Source organism: Salvelinus namaycush, chromosome 13 (assembly GCF_016432855.1).
Source record: "Salvelinus namaycush isolate Seneca chromosome 13, SaNama_1.0, whole genome shotgun sequence".
Taxonomy (NCBI): Eukaryota; Metazoa; Chordata; class Actinopteri; order Salmoniformes; family Salmonidae; genus Salvelinus; species Salvelinus namaycush.
The window spans coordinates 8,589,473-8,613,103 of record NC_052319.1 but is presented as its reverse complement, the minus strand read 5'-3'; the positions used below and the strand labels follow the sequence as shown (position 1 = coordinate 8,613,103).

The 23,631-nt window shown below is 40.1% G+C and overlaps 1 protein-coding gene and 1 pseudogene across 1 annotated transcript in view; one reads left to right on the top strand and one right to left on the bottom strand.

The window, feature by feature from the left end:
- Positions 1-4,570: 4,570 nt before the first annotated feature.
- On the bottom strand, positions 4,571-7,789 carry LOC120057747 (annotated as a pseudogene).
- Positions 7,790-12,157: 4,368 nt separating this feature from the next.
- Positions 12,158-23,631, top strand: part of LOC120057746 (inactive dipeptidyl peptidase 10-like) — a 52,658-nt gene continuing 41,184 nt past the window's right edge. Inside the window, exons 1-6 of the mRNA XM_039006226.1 lie at positions 12,158-12,181; positions 12,803-12,900; positions 13,004-13,127; positions 13,947-13,985; positions 14,203-14,310; positions 14,547-14,638. Coding sequence (XP_038862154.1) covers positions 12,158-12,181; positions 12,803-12,900; positions 13,004-13,127; positions 13,947-13,985; positions 14,203-14,310; positions 14,547-14,638 — 485 coding nt within the window. The remainder of the gene's footprint in view (positions 12,182-12,802; positions 12,901-13,003; positions 13,128-13,946; positions 13,986-14,202; positions 14,311-14,546; positions 14,639-23,631) is intronic.

Here is a 23,631-nt window from a genome sequence, read left to right as displayed (position 1 = left end):
CTGCAACCATCCTAACAGATTCAGCCCACTGGGCCCACTACGACGTTTCAAGGTGGACATTTTGTCAAAGTGAAAAAAAAAGACAGCCATCGAAAAGCACAACCAAATTCCAATTAAAAACAATGTCAGATAATTTGTATTTACAACTTAATGTGCTATCACTGTGCTTCCTATAATAGCACAACCTAACCACCTGATTGCATTTTAATATTACATTAAAAGCAGTGGTGGCTGGTGGCACTTTAAATGGGAGGAGGGGCTCATAGTAATGGCTGGAACTTAATCAATGGAATGGTATCAAACACATCAAACACCTAGTTTCATTTGTTTGATACCATTCCTTCACTGCATGCCCTTGCCACTGTTTGGTAAAAAGCTGAAGGATGGGACTGGAGAAATGTAACCAGTCCAAATTCATAGACAGAGCTATGGATACTAAAATTATAGTTTTACGCATTTTTGTGGCTATACAGGACAGTGTTTGTTTACATATACTTTGTTTACAAACATTGGAGTAAACAAGCTTATATTCGGGTTCTGATTGGTACGACAGTTGAACGAAGCTAAAAGTTGTATTCTTCAAGAATGAATGGGTACATACAGTTGAAGTCGGAAGTTCACATACACTTAGGTTGGAGTCATTAAAACTCGTTTTTCAACCACTCCACAAATTTCTTCATAACAAACTATAGTTTTGGCAAGTCGGTTAGGACATCTACTTTGTGCATGACACAAGTAATTTTTCAAACAATTGTTTACAGACAGATTATTTCACTTATAATTCACTCTATCACAATTCCAGTGGGTCAGAAGTTTACATACACTAAGTTGACTGTGCCTTTAAACAGCTTGGAAAATTCCAGAATATTATGTCATGGCTTTAGAAGCTTCTGATAGGCTAATTGACATCATTTGAGTCAATTGGAGGTGTACCTGTGGATGTATTTCAAGGCCTACCTTCAAACTCAGTGCCTCTTTGCTTGACATCATGGGAAAATCAAAGAAATCAGCCAAGACCTCAGAAAAAAGTGTAGACCTCCACAAGTCTGGTACATCCTTGGGAGCAATTTCCAAACTCCTGAAGATACCACGTTCAATAGTACGCAAGTTTAAACACCATGGGCCCACGCAGCCGTCATACCACTCAGGAATGAGACGCGTTCTGTCTCCTAGAGATGAACGTACTTTGGTGCGAAAAGTGCACATCAATCCCAGAAAAACAGCAAAGAACCTTGTGAAGATGCTGGAGGAAACAGGTGGAAAAGTATCTAATCCACCGTAAAACGGCCGCTGAACAGGAAAGAAGCCACTGCTCCAAAACACAAAGATCGTACTTTTTGGAGAAATGTCCTTGGTCTGATGAAACAAAAATAGAACGTTTGGCCATAATGACCACGTTATGTTTGGAGGAAAAAGGGGGAGGCTTGCAAAAAGAACATCATCCCAACCGTGAAGCGCGGGGGTGGCAGCATCATGTTGTGGGGGTGCTTTGCTGCAGGAGGGACTGGTGCACTTCACAAAATAGATGGCATCATGAGGAAGAAATGAGGAAAGAAATTATGTGGATACAATGCATGCAACATCTCAAGACATCAGACCAATCAGGAGTTAAAGCTTGGTCCCAAATGGGTCTTCCAAATGGACAATGACCCCAAGCATACTTCCAAAGTTGTGGCAAAATGGCTTAAGGACAACAAAGTCAAGGTATTGGAGTGGCCATCTGAAAGCCCTGACCACAATCCTATAGAAAATCTGTGGGCAAACTGAAAAAGTGTGTGCGAGCAAGGGGGCCTACAAACCTGACTCAGTTACACCAGCTCTGTCAGAGGAATGGGTCAACAATCACCCAACTTATTGTGGTAAGCTTGTGGAACTCTACCCGAAACGTTTGACCCAAATTAAACAAATTAAAGACAATGCTACCAAAACTAATTAGTGTATGTAAACTTCTGACCCACTGGGAATGTGATGAAAGAAATAAACCTGAAGTAAATAATTCTCTCTACTATAATTCTGACATTTCACATTCTTAAATTAAAGTGGTGATCTAACTGACCTAAGACAGGGAATATTTACTAGGATTAAATGTCAGGAATTGTGAAAAACTGAGTTTAAATGTATTTGGCTAAGTGTATGTCAACTTCCGACTTCAACTTTATCATGAATTTATAAGTCCAGAAATGTATGTAGCAACCGCTGATTGCCGCTTAACTTTAAGCTATTTACTGTATTATGTACAAAAGTATAGTGAATTGTGTTTGGTTGACAACACAACCAAATATCAACATTTAAAGGAGCTGTATCTAATGCTTGGATGGTTTCATCTGAGCCACAATTTTTTCACTTACATTTTTGATTTATTGGAGACTTGATTCCAACATATAATTTGTTCATCTGTCGGAAAGTGAATAGGCTATTTACTGTATTGCAAAAGTAATATTGAAGGAGATGTACACTGAGTGAACAAAACATTAGGAACACCTCTCTTTCCATTACATAGACTGACCATGGGAACCCGGGGAGTGCAACTCAATAATTTGAAATTAAATAGATTTGTTTTTCTCACCCATCTACGCACAATACACCATAATTACAAACTGAAAACATGTTTTTAGACATATTTGCAAATCTAATTCACATACAGTACCAGTCAGAAGTTTAGACACACCTACTCATTCCAGGGTTTTTCTTTATTTTTACTATTTTCTACTATGAAATAATCATGTAGTACCCCAAAAAAGTGTTCTTCAAACTAGCCACCCTTGCTTTGATGACAGCTTTGCAGACTCTCTCAACCAGCTCAATGAGGTAGTCACCTGGAATACATTTCAATTAACAGGTGTGCCTTCTTAAATGTTAATATGTGGAATTTATTTCCTTCTTAATAATGCATTTGAGCCAATCAGTTGTGTTGTGACATGGTAGGGGTGGTATACAGAAGATAGCCCTATTTGGTAAAATACCAAGCCCATATTATGGCAACAACAGCTCAAATAAGCAAAGAGAAACGACAGTCCATCATTACTTTAAGATATGAAGATCAGTCAATGCAGAACATTTCAAGAACTTTGAAAGTTTATTCAAGTGCAGTCGCGAAAACCATCAAGCGCTATGATGAAATTGGCTCTCATGAGGACTGCCACAGGAAAGGAAGACCCAGAGTTACCTCTGCTGCACAGGATAAGTTCATTAGAGTTACCAGCCTCAGAGTAAAGCCTCAAGTAACAAACACATCTCAACATCAGCTGTTCAGAGGAGACTGTGTGAATCAGGCCTTCATGGTCAAATTGCTGCAAAGAAACCACTACTAAAGAACACTAATAAGAAGAAGAGACTTGCTTGGGTCGAGAAACATGAGCAACGGACATTAGACCGGTGGAAATCTGACCTTTGTTCTGATGAGTCCAAATTTGAGATTTTTGGTTCCAACCGCCGTGTCTTTGTGAGACGCAGAGAAGGTGAACGAATGATATCTGCATGTGTGGTTCCCACCATGAAGCATGGAGGAGGAGGTGTGATAGTGTGGGGGTGCTTTGCTTTTGACACCGTCAGTGACTTATTTAGAATTCAAGGCACCCTTAACCAGCATGGCTACCACAGCATTCTGCAGTGATACGCCATCCCATCTGGTTTGGGCTTAGTGGAACTATCGTTTGTTTTTCAACAGGACAATGACCCAACACACCTCCAGGCTGTGTAAGGGCTATTTGACCAAGAAGGAGAGTGATGGAGTGCTGCATCAGATGACCAGGCCTCCACAATCACCCGACCTCAACCCAATTGAGATGGTTTGGGATGAGTTGGACCGCAGAGTGAAGGAAAAGCAGCCAACAAGTGCTCAGCATATTTGGGAACTCCTTCAAGACTGAAAATCATTCCAGGTGAAGCTGGATGAGAGAATGCCAAGAGTGTGCAAAGCTGTCATCAAGGCAATAGGTGGCTACTTTAAAGAATCTCAAATGTAAAATATATTTTGATTTGTTGAACACTTTTTTGGTTCCTATTTGATTCCATATGTGTTATTTCCTAGTGTTGATGTTTTCACTATTATTCTACAATCTAGAAAAGAAAAAAAAGAAAAAGCTGTGTCCAAACCTTTGACTGGTACTGTAGATAAAAAATTTTTTTCAATATTTCTAAGGTGTTTCAATATTAGGAAGGTTTTTCCTAATGTGTGGAATGTATATGTAATACAAAAGCTGTAGAAACAAAGTTATAGTAAAAATAAAGAAAAACCATTGAATGAGTAGGTGTGTCCAAACTTTTGACTGGTACTGTAAGTGTTCACAATACATGTACAATAATGTACATATGGCAGCAATTACAGCTGCGCGTCTTTCTGGGTATGTCTCTAAGGTCTCTAACATCTTTGCAAACCTGGATTGTACAATATTTGCACAATCCTTCAAGCTCTGTCAAGTTGGTTGTTGAACATTGCTAGACAGCTATTTTCGAGTCTTACCATAGAACTCCCTAGAATACTCATAACATGATGCAGTCACCACTATGCTGGCGGGGGCAGGGGGGTTTCAGAAGATGGGCAGGGAGTCTGCTGTTCAAGCAGATGGTTCTACCTTTGGGGTGCCAAGACAGAGACGAGCTTGGACTGGCCTGAGCAGGAGCTGCCCTCCCGTAGGGGTGGTAGGGCCAAGTGACCAGAGGTGGTAGAATGGAGTGCTCGGGTTGGGGTGTATGGTTTGAGCATAGCCTGAAGGTAGGGAGGGGCAGTTACTCTTGCTGCTCCATACGCAAGTACCATGTTCTTGTAGTAGATGCGCGCTTCGACTGGAAGCCAGTTGAGTGTGCGGAGGAGCAGGTTGACATGGAAAGAGAAATTGGGAAGGTTGAACACCAGGCGGGCTGCAGCGTTCTGGATAAAATGCTGGGGTTTGATGGCACAAGCGGGGAGACAGCCAACAGCGAGTTGTACTGGTCCAGATGGTAGAAGACAAGTGCCTGGATTGGGACCTGCACCTCTTTCTGTGTGAGGTTGGGTCCTAATCTACGGATGTTGTAGAACATGAATCTGCAGGAGCGAGTAAATGCTTTGATTTTGACAGAGAATGAGAGGGTGTTGTCCAGGATCACGCTAAGGTTCTTTGTACTCCACACCGTGGAGTTGTTAATTGTGATGGGAGGTCTTGGAGCGGGCACACCTTTCCAGGGAGGAAGAGCAGCTCCATCTTGCCGATGTTGAGCTTGACGTGGTGGGCCGACATCCAAGACGAGATATCTGCCAGGCACGTAGAGATCTGTGTCACAACCTGGGTGTCAGAAGGGGGGAAGGAGAAAAGTAGTTGAGTGTCATCCGCATAGTAATGATAGGAGTGACCATGTGAGGATATGACAGAGCCGATTGACTTGGTGTAGAGAGTTAAGAGGAGAGGGCCTAGTTCCAAGCCCTTGAGGAGACCAGTAGTGAGAGTATGTGGTGCAGACACAGATCCTCTCCACGTCACCTGTAGGAGAGGCCTGCCAGGTAGGATGAAATCCAAGAACGTGCAGAGCTTGAGACTCCCAGCCATGAGAGGGTGGAGAGGAGGATCTGATGGTTCACAGTGTCAAAGGCAGCGTATAGATCAAGGAGGATGAGAACAGAGATTTGGCAGGGCGGAGAGCCTCAGTCACACAGAGAAGAGCAGTCTCGGTTATTTGACCCGTCATGAAGCCTGACTGATTAGTGTCAATGAGATCATTCTGGGAGAGATAGAGAGAGAAAGTTGGTCAGAGACAGCATGGTCCAGTGTTTTGGAAAGAAAAGAAAGAAAGGATACTGGTCTGTAGTTTTTGACATCAGAGGAGTTGAATGTTGGTTTCTTAGGGAGGGGAGCGACATTTTGAAGTCAAAGGGGACGCAGCCAGTGTTCACGGATGAGTTGATGAGGGAAATTAGGAACGGGAGAAGGTCTCCAGAGATGGCCCTGAGAAGGGAAGAGGGAATAGGGTCGAGCGGGAAGGTTGTCTGGCGGCCGAACCTCACTAGTCACAGGATTTCATCTGGAGAGAGGAGAAAGAGGTCAAGGCGTAGGGTAGTTCTGTATGAGTGGGAAAAGTGGACTCAATAGGCTGAGTGAATGAAGAGTGGATGTCGTCAACCTTCTTTTTAAAGTGGTTGACAAAGTCGTCCGTAGAGAGGGAGGTGGGATGGAGGGGGTGGAGGATTGAGGAGGGAGGAGAAGGTGAGAAAGAGTGTCCTAGGGTTACATGCAGAAGCTTTAAATTTAGAGTGATAGAAAGTGGCTTTCGCAGTGGATACAGAGGATGAGAAAGTAGAGAGGAGTGAGTGATAGGATGATAGGTCCTCTGGAAGTTTAGTTTTCCTCCATTTTCGCTCAGCTGCCCGCAGCCCTATTCTGTAAACTCGCAATGAGTTACTCAGCCAAGGAGCAGGAGGGGAGGGCCAAGCCGGCTAGGAGGAAAGGGGACCCTGCGAGTCATAGGATGTGGACAAGTGTAGTGTCGATACTAGTAATTATCATGTACCTACCCAGGAGCAAGCAACTGAATGTAACGTGAAACCCAGTAGGGTATAATCTTTATAATTACTATTTGGTTACAATATAACAGTCTTTGTAGACAACAGGCTAACCAGAATAAATTAGGAGACACGAGAACATTAGGTATAACCCTTGAGTTACATTGAACTTACAATATTTAACAACCAACTCTGTAATTACAATGTTGTTACAAGGTATATACATGTATTTACAATGTACTTATCCAGGACCAAGAAACTTAATTTAAAGTGAAGTGACATGCGCTTTACTTTGTAGTTACAATGTAACAACATTTGCAGACAATAGGCAAACCAGGAAAAATAAGGACAGGAACATTTTACAGTTTGCTGTTTCTTTTAATAGATTTGACAAAGATTCATATTTAAACAATTTAAATGAAATTCCCCATTTCAGACTCAAAGCAATAACTTTACAATCCTGGGTTGTAAAAGCTAGCTATCTAGCTAGCATTTATTTCTCCATTATTCATTAATGTAGCTTGCTAGGCACTGGGACAATGTCAACACAATTTTTTAACAACATTTTCACTGACTCGAACATCATGATTAGTTTTTCCGAGTGACTCATTCATTTGAGTCGTTCGTTCAATATGCTTTCCGCAATGAATACAGACGGATTCATATGCATACCTCCGGCTCAGCTGCTCCGAAGATCACCAACTGTCTATCATAAGTGCGCAGGAAAATAAATCTTCAGAACTGATTACTGATAATTAATCAATGCAATTAATTGATTACCGTATGTTATCAATGAACACAGGTTTGTAAAACATAAACAGCCTGCCTCTGCTCAACAAGCTCGAACTCAAGAACTAATCATTTGACCGGCTGCTGCTGTTCACAAACTATATTGTGCTAATCTCCCTCGCGAGAGGCTTGTGAAATCATGATTCTTTAGGGTTTTTAGTTCATTGTTAACTAGTAGGAGGTCTTGTCAACTCTTGCTTGCTCTGGGCATTACTGAATCAAATAAATGAAATGAGTTGAAAGATTTGTTCTTTTGAATGAACGAGATGAAAAGATCCCAGTCAGTAAAAATAGCCGAACTTCCATCACTAGTGAAAAAGTGTGTTGTCACTTCCTGGGGACAGCCTAGCGTTCTTCTGACTTCTTATTTTTCTTTGTTTGAATGTGCAAATAAATAAACTAAATAGTGAACAAAAAGGTTACTAAATGTTTTGAGTTTTTTTGGGCGATTTTGTAGTAGTTCAGCAGAAAATGACATCACACTGACCTCTCACCTCTCACACTCTCCTCCGCAGCAAAGATCATGGATACACTGACAAGATGCATGTCTCTCCGCCCTAATAATGGGAGTCGTTCTCCACAAAGCGGCACGGCGGGCTGTCTAGCTCCCACCTATCCTTTCTTTCGATTGGTAGATACATCTCATTATTGTATTCCTTTTTTGAATATTCGATGAGGGTTGTTGACGTCAACCGCCTGTATTCAGTGGAGAGAAATACTATGCTACTAGATCATGCCATGAATATGCATAGCCATCTCACGACAACTAGTGTTTTTTCTCAAAGTTCCCTCCCGGGATGTCATGTGTCCTACTTATATCAGTACACTCGTAACAACTTAAGCAGCACAAAACTTCTATTCGATCAAATAAACCTCACGTAGCAAATAAGCCATTCATGTTTTTGTTGACCAAATTCGACACTCTCTCATTGACCTCCATACAATATACCAGATGTTGTCAGAGGAAGGCCCTAAAAATTGTCAAAGACTCCAGCCACCCTAGTCATAGACTGATCTCTCTGCTACCCCATGGCAAGATGTACCAGAGTGCCAAGTCTAGGTCCAAAAGGCTCCTTAAGGATTGGTGTCCCGCTAGCGGGACAACTTCCGGTGAAACTGGAGGGCACGTAATTCAAATAAATTCTAATAGTTATTATTGCAATTAAATATTTAGGTACATATAAGTATCTTATATCGGCTGAAAGCTTAAAATCTTGTTAATCTAACTGCACTGTCCAATTTACAGTAGCTATTACAGCGAAAACATGCCATGCGATTGTTTGAGGACGGCGACCCACATCAAAATATATTTTCCACCGGCACAGGTTTCATACATTCACATATAAAGATTAAATATTCACTTACTTTTTGAAAATCTTCCTCTGATTTGTCTTCCAAAGGGTCCCAGCGATAAAAAGTAGTGTCATTTTGTTAGATAAAATCATTTTTTGTATCCCTAAAAGTCTGTTTTGTTGACGCCATCGATTTGAGTAATCCACTCGTTCAACTTGAAGAGAAAAGAATCCGAAAATCTACCCCTAAACTTTGTTTCAACAAGTCAAAATACGTTTATATTTACTCCTCAGACACCCTAAAATGTAATCAAACTATGATATTTATTTTGGGAAAGAAGTATGTTCAATAGGAAACTGATTTTAGCAGGTGCGCAACTTCATCATGGCGCACCATGACATGGATTTCTAAGACTCTGTCCTCATACAAAAACTGTTATTTCTTATTCTTTTTTGAAGTTACAAGCCTGAAACTTTGAACATAGACTGCTGACACCCTGTGGAAGCAATAGGAATCCATGGAGCTATTTTACAATATGAGCTTTCTCTTGCATTTCTAAGAGGATTGTCTCTCAAAATTGTTTTATTCTGGTTGGTTTTTCTTTGGATTTTATCCTACCATATCTATTGTGTTATATTCTCCTACATTATCTTAACATTTCTACAAACTTCAGAGTGTTTTCTTTCCAATGGTACCAATTATATGCATATCCTGGCTTCAGGGCCTGAGCTACAAGCAGTTTGCTTTGGGCACGTCACTCAGGCGGAAATGGAGAAAAAGGGGCCTTATCCCTAAGTTAACAGCTTCTACCCTCATGCCATTAGACTGCTAAACAGTTAATCAAATGGCTACCCGGCCTGTATGCATTGACCCCCTTTTTTACACTGCTGCTACTCGCTGTTTACTATCTATGCATAGTCACTTTACCTCTACCAACATGCAGGGCTGGGTAGGTAACTTTATAATCCGTTACAATTATCAGTTACCTGTCCAAAATTGTAATCAGTAACGTAACTTTTGGATTACCTGAACTCAGTAACGTAATCTGATTACATTCCGTTACTTTTAGATTACTTTACAATTAAGAGGCATTAGAAGAAGACTAAAATGTATGTTACCAATTGAACGACATCTATTGAAGGATAAATCAATGTTAAAGTTTACATACCTGGCCATATATGGATGTTACATTTTACTTTATGGGTTGGTTATGTAGGCTTCTTCCAACCCATCGTTTTCTACTACATAAAATAATACAATTAAATTATAACATTACATTATAAACCAACGTCTATCAGGATTCCAGTCATTCCCTTGATCTTCAAGAATAGGATTTGGAAATATGGAAGTATAGATTAGCCAAATTGTTTTACCTGAGCATAAACTCAAAACTAAGGATTTATTAGCCAGCCCTACTCGGTTGTTTATGATTTTGTTGTCATGGAGAACTGATTGGGCTCACTGATTCGAAAAAATAAACGCTGCGCTCATGGAATGGCATGCTTTGAGCACTACTAAAAAGCGCTGAATGAATGCAATATTCTGCATTTGCTATAGGCCTGTTGTTTACCTTTTTGTTGGTGACACTTTGATATCTTGATAATATGCAGCTCCCCCAAAGAAACAATAACAAAACGGCTGCCCAGCTTCTGTTTTGGTACAAATCTAAGGGATGGGCCTGGAGAAATGTAACCACTCTCAGATTAATAGACAGAGCTGTGGATGCAAGGACTGACTATACATGATATCAACATTAAGTACAAAAATGGATGTAGCAACTACAGATTGTCCCTTTAGTCTATCAAAAGTGTGCGAGTTTGAGCATGTGTCCATTAGGCCTATTTTTTTTTTTTTATCAGCATGAATTAGATTGAGCAATAAAAGCCCAACTTTTATTCCATAGGCTGGGATCCGCACTATGCAGCTGTTGCAAGAGCGCATTTTCACTGGCTGTCGACTGGTTTCGAAAACAATGAGCAGCTTAAATTTCTTGAATTCAACCATTATTTGGTTCAAATACACATTTAGATTTGTGAACAGCCATCCACAACAACCACAATCCGTAAAGCGCAAATAGCTAAATGAGAGAGTAGTAGTGTGTCTCACATCAATGCTCTATGTAGATATCAATAATAAGTGATATCAGTATCGCCGTAGACTACACCACTGCTGTCATCCTTACCTCCAAGCGTTTATTTAAATTGGATAATCTTTGGATGCCGACAGCAGTCGCACCATTGGAAGACCTAGCTTGGACTGTAGCTCTTTTCCCGCGATCTATCAAACCCATTTGGTGTGTCATCATGGTGGTCTCTGACTTGTGGTCAGACTCACTCAGGTGGAACAAACTTAAACGTGTGCCTTTTTTCAATGCTGATTTGATTGTCATTGAGAAAACAGAGAAGTGTCAAAGATTATTTTTCACAAACATCCTTTCTAAATTTCTAAGTTAATCCTGGAAATAATCATCTAGTTTTTCAAACGTATCTGTAATCTGATTACAATATTTTTGCTGGTGAGGTAACCAATTACAGTTACCGTTTTTTTGTAACCCTTACATGTAACATATTGGATGGAATCCGTTACTCCCCAACATGTACATATTACCTCAATTACCTCGACTAACCTGTACACCCGCACATTGACTTGGTACAGGTACCCCCTGTATATAACCTTGTTATTGTTATTTTCTTGTGTTATTTTTTTCTTACTTCAGGTTATTTTATTTTTGTCTTTATTTTTTTCACAAATATTTTCTTACTTACTTTTTAAAAAATTCTGCATTGTTGGTTAAGGACTTGTAAGTAAGCATTTCACGGTAACCTTTTGTATTCGGCGCATGTGAAAGTTGCTTGTTGGACAAAACAATGAGAAAAATGCAACCTGCCGGAGGGAGACAGTACTGTGTTCGAATACTCATCCTCGCAAGCTTGCTACATTAATGAATAAGGGGGAAATGCTAGCTAGCTTGCTTTACCACCCTGTCTTACTTATTTTTACTAACTAAAATAGTTATTGCTTTGATTCTGAAATGGAGAATTGAATTTGAATGGTTGTGAATATGAATCTTTGGCAAATCCATTGAAGAAAAGTCATCTGAAAAAAAGTTTTCCCACCTCCTTATGTACATTGTAAGTACAAAGTCATAAGACAATTCACTTCGCTTTACATGAAGATGCTTACTCCTGGGTAAGTACATTATAAATACATGTATATCTCTTGTAACAACATTGTAATTACAGAGTTGGATGTTAATGCTATATACATTTTAAGTAGAATGTAACTAATGTTCTCCAGTCTCCTCTATTTTCAGTCTGCAAAAGTTGTTATATTCTAACTACATGGTAATTATAAAGATTATACCCTACTGGGTTTCACTTTACATTAAGTTGCTTGCTCCCGGCTAGGTACATGATAATTACAAGGACATCCTATTAAAACACATTGTTCTTACATTACATTTGATTCGGAATAGCCTTTGAGCCAGGTCATAACATAGAAATAAACTAATTGAAAATGACTGGTAGTTAATGACAATAGTTCAATTGTTGCAAACATACCCTAGCCTATTTATCAACCCTGGTATTGCATGTGTATTCGATGGCAGTGGCACCTTGTAACAAGGTCAGATTTTGGTTTGAGTTATTAACATGGTTATTCACAGGTAACTTTCAAGCGTGTAATTACAAAACATTAGTTACATAGTGGAACAAGAAAATGTGTAATAACATCAGTAAATACATGCGGAGTAACCTTCAGCAAGTGGATATGTAAATACACATTTCAAATTGTGCAATAACTGCTAGCGCTACAACCTTCCTACCATGTAATTACGTAGTAACACCTATGTAGTACAATGTTGTTACTACAGTTTTTTACGGTGTAGTTAAATAGTAATAGGGGCAACTTTATGTAAAGCGTTACCAACATTTGTATCACCATTCGATGAAATGAGTTTGTATTGTGTAATGACCTACTGTAGCTATTATTCATTGTTAGGGCATGTGTTAAAGGATTCTTATGTGTTTATTATTATCATCCATTGTTTGGGGATGTTTTGGAGTTGGGTTAATATGTAGGTACATACACTGTATAATATTGCTCTACATAATTACAATGGAATTATACAATGTTTAGCTTAGTTTATATGGTGATTGTAATGAGTGGTATTTTTCTCTGTGATTCATCTTTGATTTATCATATGTAGTGGTGCTACAATATCTAAAATACTTACTCTGTTTTCAGGCGGGCCAACCAAACCCCACAGTGAAGTTATACGTGGTGAATTTGTACGGGCCGACCCATACACAGGAGCTCACACCACCAGACAGCCTCAAAATAAGGTGTGATACATAATGATATTGAAAACAAATCTTGGAAAGTTTTCTTTTTGGAGAGACAAGGTCATTTTCAATCAATAATAACTGTGGTTGTTCTCTCTCGTAGGGAGCACTATGTAGCCATGGTCAAGTGGATCAGTAAAACCAAGACAACGGTCAGGTGGATGAGCCGTGCCCAGAATGTGTCAATCCTGACCGTGTGTGACACCACCACAGGAGCCTGTGTTAAGGTGAGAAGAATGGCATTCTGTGTATGGAGGGGGGGTCATATTATATTGTTATATTGGCAGTGGGAGGAGAGAGCAGACAATGCACTGACTGTTATTGCTATGCTACTGTACCAAAGGGAAAGAGATTGTTTACTCGAATGCCTCATCTGAAAGTACTGTATGAGTTCTATGTCAACAGTTTACAGTATGGGCTTAGCACCTGTTGTGTTGTTTGGTGTGCTTTTTACTCTGCATGCTAAAGGGTGCTTGTAAAGGGGTGTACCCACGTTCTGTTTACCCACCATTTTGAAGAAGAAGATTATCTCGTGGCATTTATCAGATAAACACACTATAAATCACATTCATTGTTCTATAATTTTTTACTGGGAAGCTTTTATCATCTCATAGAACTGTTTTCATGAACACGAAAGTAAATATTTATCCTTTCCACGATTTGTTTTGATTGCAGAGTGTTATTATAAGCTTTGTCTGGAACAGGGCAGAGCAGCAGTCCCCTGTGGGGAAAGCGTGGCAGTATATGGGAAACGGTTCAGTTTTACTGTTCCAGGGTCAGGCCCCACAGATGGCTAGAGCACAACCAAACAGGCTCTCCAGCCAAGAAACTGCTTCGCCTGGGCCCGGACTCATCTTCTCTGCCAGGGCTTTTGTCCTTGTCTGCAATGGGTTTAAATGAAAGAGCACAAATTCTGGCATTTTAAAGTATTGGGGAAGAAAGGGAATTGGATGATTTTGAAGGGCTTTGAGCTGTCTTGTGGAATGGTAAATTAGTTAAAACGGGACATGCTATTAACTGTTAACATTTTGGTCTTTCTATTTCAGAGGCATGAGGAGACCTCAGAGCTCTGGCTTTCCAAGCAGGTAAAACATTTTAACTCCTGTAAAGTCAGTCATGGTCAAACATATCAAATCAAAGTTTCATTCCATTTAATTCAATAGATCTTTATTGTGCACATTGGTAATGATTGGCCTAAAATGCCAACACATGAATATTACTAGTCTATTATACACAATCTCTGTGGTCATATAATGATCATAACACTCAAAAGTAAAATGTTTGCTGTGTTTGTTTCTGCAGAACCAGGAACCAGTGTTCTCCAGGGACGGCAGCAGATTCTTCCTGACGGTGCCCGTCAAGCAAGGCGGGCGCGGAGAGTTCCATCACATCGCCATGTTCACCACACAGGTATAGGATCAAGTCGCCATGGTTACTGAACCGATGGGGGTCACTCATGTCACCATGGTTACCACTCAAAGTGTTCTGTTGCTATAATTTCCACCATGGTGAGGGTAATATCTCTGTGGTTACAGAACAAGAAGTGAGGGTCATGCTGATGATGATGAATAAGTTGTTTTTATAGATATGTAAGATGACTCTTCTAATTGTTTATTTCCTGTGTCTGTTCCCCTTCCTCCCTCCAGTTCAGAGCAGATCAAAATGAAGTCCGCCATCTTACATCAGGGAACTGGGAAGTAACTAAGATCCTGGCCTATGATGAGAGCAACGACAACATGTGAGTGTCTCTTCTGGTCTGTGCATAATATATGAATAATGAGGATGCAGGTATTGTGCATACAGTGGTTCTTCCTTTAAAAGTTGCGTCATACTGCAGCACACCTTGCGGGCTGCAGCAGAATTCTGTGGAACGTTATTTAATTGTCAGCCATTGTTACCATTAATGCTAGTTAGTGCTAGTTTGACCACCAGATGTCATCTTTGAGAAGCATTTGATAGCATTCAATATTGGCTATATGATCGAATTTAAAAACTTTTTTGTAAGAACATAGATTATGGGATGGATTTTAAGAAATGTAGCTTAATTAATTTGATTAATATTATGGTGTTTCTATTCCAAGAAAAACGAAACCCTCGGGGTTTACGTTAGATTGGAATGGAAAACATGGCGCTCTACAACGTGACGGTCGGGAGTAGGCTACAGTACTAAGAGCATAACATTTCCACACCATAATTGTAGTCTAACCAATACCCAAACAGAAATATTGATATTAATAATAATAATCGTTTTGTTTAAAAAAATAACGATATTTTGGAGATGATTTTGTTTTCAAATAACCTAAAGTGAGCGAGAGCCATTCTTGAACATGGGGTGAGACATTCTTACTAATTTGTAAATAAAGCCAGTTTGTTATTCAGAATGATTGAAAGTTTGCACTGCGATGTGGTGTCTTAGACCCCTGCGCCACTCGGGAGGCCCCATCTGCAATGTTTTTAATGCTGATCAATTGCCTTGCACAAAGTATCTATTGTCCTGCTAATAACCCATACTGGCGCTGTACAACGTGACCGGTCGGGAGTAGGCTACAGTACCGTGCACCTGGCCCCCTTGGTTAGCGCGCACTGCACCCAGCCCGCCACAGGAGTCGCTGGAGTGCGATGAGACAAGGATATCCCTACCAGCCAAACCCTCCCTAACCCAGACGACGCTAGGCCAATTGTGCGTCGCCCCACGGACCTCCCGGTCACGGCCGGCTGCGACAGAGCCTGGGCGCGAACCCAGAGACTCTGGTGGCGCAGCTAGCGATGCGATGCAGTGCCCTAGACCACTGCGCCACCCTGGAGGCCTAAATCCTATTGCTTCTAACTTCAATATGCTTTTTAAATAAATAAGACCTACACCCCTTTTAACAGCACATTACTCAACACTAGTGAGACTCATGTCGCCTGCTGTAGGCCTACAATATATATTAAAAAAGAATAATAAATGACGTGACTCTCCGCCAATAATTTGATTTATAGGATTAGAGGATTCTAAATTAATATCTAAGGGGCATTTTTCGTTAGGGCAAAAATGATCTGTGAGAATATCTAAGGGGCTTTTATATCATTATAAATCAATTAATAATAATAATAATAATCGCTTTGTTTAAAAAATAACAATATTTTGGAGATGATTTAGTTTTCAAATAACCTAAAGTGAGTGATTATAATTTGAATATAGGCCAAAATAATCTTTATAAAGGCCAAAATATGTATTTCTGTTCTTAAAGGGAGAGAAACCATAAGCCGTGGCTATTTTATGGACAAGGACATACCGGCCGGCCAAACCCTCCCCTAACCCGGACGACACTGGGCCAATTGTGCACCGCCCTATGGGACTCCCAATCACTGTCAGATGTGATACAGCCTGGATTCTAACCAGGGACTGTAGTGATGCCTCTTGCACTGGGATGCAGTGCCTTAGACCACTGCACCACTCGGGAGCCATGACCAAGATGACCAATATACTGTATATATTTTTTATTTATTTTACCTTTATTTAACTAGGCAAGTCAGTTAAGAACAAATTCTTATTTTTAATGACGGCCTAAGAATAGTGGGTTAACTGCCTTGTTCAGGGGCAGAACGACAGATTTTGACCTTGTCAGCTCGGGGATTCGATCTTGCAACCTTCCGGTTACTAATCCAATGTTCTAACCACGAGGCTACCTGCCGCCATATTGTCCTGCTAATAGCCAATCCTAGAAACGTTGTTTGCAGAATTCACAGCCTGCTACGCTTGTGAAAAACAGGGTTAATAATGATAATAATAATACTTTTTCCCCTTCCACATGTTAAAGGTTCCAATTGATAAAGTTATCAATTAGTATATTTGAGTTTAACCACAACATTTGTTGTATTATTTGTTCTGTCTTTTCTGGTGGATAAAACTGAAATTGCAACCAATCATGGCCGGTTGTGATACAGCCAAACTAACTAAGAAATACATTTGACGATACAATTCTCCCCCTACCCTCCATTTTGGCAAGAGTCTATTGTCCTGCTAATAGCCCATAATGGTGCAGTACTACGTGACCGGTCGGGAGTAGGCTACAGTGCTACAGTAAGAGCAAAATAATCCTAACATTTCCACACCCTAATTGTAGTCTAACCAATACCCAAACGGAGATTCAGTGAAAATAAAAATCTTGTTGATTTATCAAGACCAGTCCACATGCATGTCTCAGAGCAGTGCTGTCTTGACCTCTGAATGCTGTTCCTTCCATTCATTTTGAAAGAGTATTTTCCAGTAAGCAACAGTTTGTTTACCTTCCTTAGCCTACTTTGTTCCAATATTTCTGTCATTTAGTGATATTTGTTCCCATAGTAATTCGTTATGGATCCATATCGAAAGAAACATCTGCATTTTGAAAGGGTCTTTCTATCATTATTATTATTAACGAAAGCATAAAGATGCTGATAAAGAAATACAGCACTGTACAGTATATGCTTCATCCAACATGTTGCGGTTGCATGAGGTCGCCCACACGCACTTTAAACATTTGGTTAATAAAGCATTTAAAGCATTTTGAAGATAGAAGCTGCCTGCCTTTAAAAAAAAAAAATTGTTCACCTTTATTTAACCAGGTAGGCAAGTTGAGAACAAGTTCTCATTTACAACTGCGACCTGGCCAAGATAAAGCAAAGCAGTGCGACACAAACAACAACACAGAGTTACACACGGAATAAACAAACATATAGTCAGTAATACATTAGAGAAAGTCTATATACAGTGTGTGCAAATGAGGTAGGATAAGGGGGTGAGGCAATAAATAGACCATAGTGGCAAAATTATTACAGTATGGCAAATTAAACACTGGGGTGATAGATGTGCAGAAGATGAGTGTGCAAGTAGCGGTACTGGGGTGCAAATGAGCAAAATAAATAAAACAAATAACAATATGGTGATGAGGTAGTTGGATGGGCTTTTTTATTAGGCTACTGTGCCATCTGACAAGTAAACGTGGCCTACAGTACATACTGTGGTAAACATGGTAAAGTTTCTAATTCCTTACATAAGGGAAAGCAGACCATGTCCAGACTTTCTCGGTGACCTCAAGTACTCATTAACTCTGTCTTTAATGTTTTTGGGATGCATCAGCCATGGACAGAAACTTCTGAGACACAGTATTAATGATGAACACCCGGAAGTTCACTGGTAAGCCACATTTGCCTCGGGACCCATCCCAGTTGGTATTCGGTGTATCTCTTTAGTTACACATCCTTGGAATAGCAGAACAGCATAACGGTCCGGGCGGCCCTTGCTGTGCCTGGTGAGCAGTTGGTCAAGTTCTGTTGTCAGAAGCAGAATGGAAATGTCAGGGTGAACCGACGAGCTGAAGAACCCGCCAGGTATGTTAACTCTGCCTGTCGGAGGTGGAGTTCCAGAGCTCACAGGTGTGCCTGGCATGGATTGTGACTCCATCTCGTCCCTCGCCCTCTTCAATGCGTCATTCTCCACCTGACTTTCCGCCAATGACGCCTGACTCTCTGCCAATGATGAGTGACTCTCTGCCAATACCGCCTGGCTCTGAACCACTGCATCAGCTGTCGCCCGTATCTCTGCCCTCAGATAATGTTTCTCTTTCTGCTGGTCTGCCTTCAAGGGTGGAGTTTGGGGAGGGGTGAGGAGTACTGGAAAGGTGTGATTTTCAGCTCACAATAGGCCATAAGTATACAGCAGTTCGCCGATTGTCCTCACTTTGATTATGCTGTAACAACATACTGTAGCACCATGACCAGGATCTCTATTCATTTAAGTGAGCAGATTAAGGCTTTCAGGAGGAACAGAAAATCTAGTACAGACAATAAAATAAATCAATTAGTATATTTGAGTTAAACCACAATATTTGTTCTATTATTTGTTCCGTCTTTTCTGGTGGATTAAACTGAAATTGCAACCAACTTTCTTTGGCTTGTTTAAAAAATAACAATATTTTTGAGATGATTTTGTTTTCAATAACCGAAAGTGAGCGAGAAAAAGGCCATTCTTGAACATGGGGTGAGACATTCTTACTCATTTGTAAATAAAGCTAGTTTGTTATTTAGAATTTCTGTATTTCTGTTTTTAGAGGAAGAGAAACCAAAAGCCCACTGTCGCCTCATGGGTCTCCCGGTCGCGACCGGCAAGGGTATGGAACCAGCATCTGTAGCAGCGCGGTTTGCACTGCGATGCATTGTCTTAGACCGCTGCGCCACTCGGGAGGCCCCATCCACAAAGATTTTAATGCTGATCAATTGCCTTGCACAAAGTATCAAAATACAGAGAGGTGTTGGCAAGAGTCTATTGTCCTGCTAATATCCCATAATGGACTATTATAATACATGGTGTCCAGGTCAGGATATCCAAAACATTTATTTATTAAAGTCTATCAGAAAGAACGTTTGTACATATTTATTTTGATCCAAAACCATGAATGAGTCACTCAGCTTTATGTAGGTGCCGAGGCTATATGACTGCGCAATCAACTTGATTATTTAGCAGACATCACTTGATTATATTCAGTAAACACATACAGTTGAAGTCGGAAGTTTACATACACCTTAGCCAAATACATTTAAACTCAGTTTTTCACAATTCTTGACATTTAATCCTAGTAAAAATTCCCTGTCTTAGGATCACCACTTTATTTTAAGAATGTGAAATGTCAGAATAATAGGAGAGAGAATTATTTATTTTAGCTTTTAGTTCTTTCATCACATTCCCAGTGGGTCAGAAGTTTACATACACTCAATTAGTATTTGGTAGCATTGCCATTAAATTGTTTAACTTGGGTCAAACATTTCAGGTAGCCTTCCACAAGCTTCCCACAATAAGTTGGGTGAATTTTGGCCCAGTCCTCCTGACAGAGCTCGTGTAACTGAATCAGGTTTGTAGGCCTCCATGCTCGCACACGCTTTTTTAGTTCTGCCCACACATTTTCTATAGGATTGAGGTCAGGGCTTTGTGATGGCCACTCCAATACCTTGACTTTGTTGTCCTAAAGCAGTTTTGACACAACTTTGGAAGTATGCTTGGGGACATTGTCCATTTGGAAGACCATTTGCGACCAAGCTTTAACTTCTTGACTTCTTGTCCTTAACCTTTACTTAACACCCATCCCGGATCCGGGAGCATCCTCATCAGTAAAAGCTGACTAGCATAGCCTAGCATAGCGCAACAAGTAAATAATAGCATATAAATATCATGAAATCACAAGTCCAATACAGCAAATGAAAGATAAACATCTTGTGAATCCAGCCATCATTTCTGATTTTGAAAATGTTTTACAGTGAAAACACAATATGTATTTCTATTAGCTAACCACAATAGCCAAAGACTCAACCGCATATTTTCACCATGTTTCTACCGCATAGGTAGCTATCACAAAACCGACCAAATATAGATATAATTACTCACTAACCAAGAAACAACTTCATCAGATGACAGTCTTATAACATGTTATACAATAAATTTATGTTTTGTTCAAAAATGTGCATATTTGAGGTATAAATCCTAGTTTTACATTGCAGCTACCATCAAAAATATCACCAAAGCAGCCAGAATAATTACAGAGAGCAACGTGAAATACCTAAATACTCATCATAAAACATTTATGAAAAATACATGGTGTACAGCAAATGAAAGATAAACATCTTGTGAATCCAGCCAATATTTCCGATTTTTTAAGTGTTTTACAGCGAAAACACAATATAGCATTATATTAGCTTACCACAATAGCCAAACACACAACCGCATTTATTCACCGCATAGATAGCATTCGCAAAAACCAGCAAAAGATATAAAATTAATCACTAACCTTGACCAACTTCATCAGATGACAGTCTTATAACATCAGGTTATACAATACACTTATGTTTTGATCGAAAATGTGCATATTTAGAGCTGCAAACCGTGGTTATACATTGTGAATATGTAGCATAGATTCACCAGAATGTCCGGAGCTATTTTGGACACTCACCTAATCTGACCAAAGAGCTCATCATTAACTTGACATAAAAATACTTGTTGTATGGCAAATTAAAGATACACTGGTTCTTAATGCAACCGCCGTGTTAGATTTTTAAAAATAACTTTACCATAACAAACAGCTTGCGTTATTGCGAGACAGCGCCCGTCAAAACGGTAGAGAATAGGAATAACATTTTCCACAGAAATACGAAATAACATCATAAATTGTTCTTACTTTTGTTGAGCTTCCATCAGAATCTTGTACAAGGAGTCCTAGGTCGAGGATAAATCGTTGTTTGTTTTAGAATGTCCTTTTCTCCTGTCGAATTCGTGCCACAATGCTAGCCAATGTTGATGACGTTCCCAGTTTCTCTCGACGCAAAGAACGGAAAACTCCATAAGTCCCAATAAACGTTGAATAAACTGATGAAACTCGGTTGAAAAAACCTACTTTATGATGTTTTTCTAATATGTATCAAATAAAAACAGAGCCGGAGATATTAGCCGTGTATACCGAATGCATATCATAAGACAATATGGAGGTGCTTCCCGCGCCTAGGTAGAGAAAGGAAATTCTGGACACGTCATTCCAAGAGCTCTTGTTCGACCTCAGATCAAGCTAGACACCCCATTCCACCTTCCACTGCCTGTTGACATCTAGTGGAAGGCGTATGAAGTGCATGCATATCGATAAATATTAGGCAATTGAATAGGCAGGCCCTGAAACAGAGCCTCGTTTTCAGATTTTTCACTTCCTATCTGGAAGTTTGCTGCAAAATGAGTTCTGTTTTACTCACAGATATAATTCAAACAGTTTTAGAAACTTGAGAGTGTTTTCTATCCAATAGTAATAATAATATGCATATTGTACGATCTAGAATAGAGTACGAGGCAGTTTAATTTGGTCACAATGTTTTCCAAAGTGAAAACAGCGCCCCCCTATTAAGCAGTTTTGACACAACTTTGGAAGTATGCTTGGGGTCATTGTCCATTTGGAAGACCATTTGCAACCAAGCTTTAACTTCCTGACTGATGTCTTGAGATGTTGCTTCAATATATCCACATACTTTTCCTTCTTCATGATAACACCTATTTTGTGAAGTGCACCAGTCTCTCCTGCAGCAAAGCACCCCCACAACATGATGCTGCCACCCCCGTGTTTCACGGTTGGGATGTTGTTCTTCGGCTTGCAAGCCCCCCCATTTTTCCTCCAAACATAACGATGGTCATGATATATTTTTGTTTCATCAGACCAGAGGTCATTTCTCCAAAAAGTATGATCTTTGTCCCCATGTAAAGTTGCAAACCGTAGTCTGGCATTTTTATGGCGGTTTTGGAGCAGTGGCTTCTTCCTTGCTGATCGGCCTTTCAAGTTATGTCGATATAGGACTCGTTTTACTGTGGATATAGATACTTTTGTACCTGTTTCCTCCAGCATCTTCACAAGGTCCTTTGCTGTTGTTCTGCATTGTTAAGCATGCCTAAGGCACGTTCATGCAGATGAGCAGGGACCCTGGGCATCTTTCTTTTGGTGTTTTTCAGAGTCAGTAGAAAGGCCTCTTTAGTAAAGGCCTCTTTAGTTAAGGCCTAAGTTTTCATAACTGTGACCTTAATTGCCTACCGTCTGTAAGCTGTTAGTGTCTTAACGACCGTTGCACAGGTGCATGTTCATTAGTTGTTTATGGTTCATTGAACAAGCATGGGAAACAGTGTTTAAACCCTTTACAACAAAGATCTGTGAAGTTATTTGCATTTTTACGAATTATCTTTGAAAGACAGGGTTCTGAAAAAGGGACTTTTTTGTTGTAGCTGAGTTTATGTGCATGTATGGAATGATGAATGAATGTTGTAGAGGAGTTGGCGACAGCACAAACAGAAAATGTCATTGTTATCACAATGAACTTTTAAAAATGTATTTATTTCACTTTTATTTAACCAGGTAGGCTAGTTGAGAACAAGTTCTCATTTTCAACTGCGACTTGGCCAAGATAAAGCAAAGCAGTTCGACACATACAACAACACAGAGTTACACATGGAATAAACAAACATACAATCAATAATACAGTGGAAAAATCTATATACAGCATGTGCAAATGAGGTAGGATAAGAGAGGTAAGGCAATAAATAGGCCATGGTGGCGAAGTAATTACAATCAAGCAATTAAACACTGGAATGGTAGAATGTGCAGAAGATGAATGTGCAAGTAGAAATACTGGGGTGCAAAGGAGCAAGATAAATAAATACAGTATGGGGATGAGATAGATTGGATGGGCTATTTACAGATGAGCTATGTACAGGTGCAGTGATCTGTGAACTGCTCTGATAGCTGGTGCTTAAAGCTAGTGAGGGAGGTAAGCGTCTCCAGCTTCAGAGATTTTTGCAGTTCGTTCCAGTCATTGGCAGCAGAGAACTGGAAGGAGAGGTGGCCAAAGGAAGAATTGGCTTTGGGGGTGACCAGTGAGATATACCTGCTGGAGCGCGTGCTATGGGTGGGTGCTGCTATGGTGACCAGTGAGCTGAGATAAGGTGGGGCTTTACCTAGCAGAGACTTGTAGATGACCTGGAGCCAGCGGGTTTAGCGACGAGTATGAAACGAGGGCCAGCCAACGAGTGTCACGTTCCTGACCTTATTTCCTTTGTTTTGTCTTTGTTTAGTTGGTCAGGACGTGAGCTGGGTGGGCATTCTATGTTATGTGTTTCTATGTTGGGTTCATTGTTAATTAGCCTGATATGGTTCTCAATCAGGGGCAGGTGTTTTAGGTTTCCTCTGATTGAGA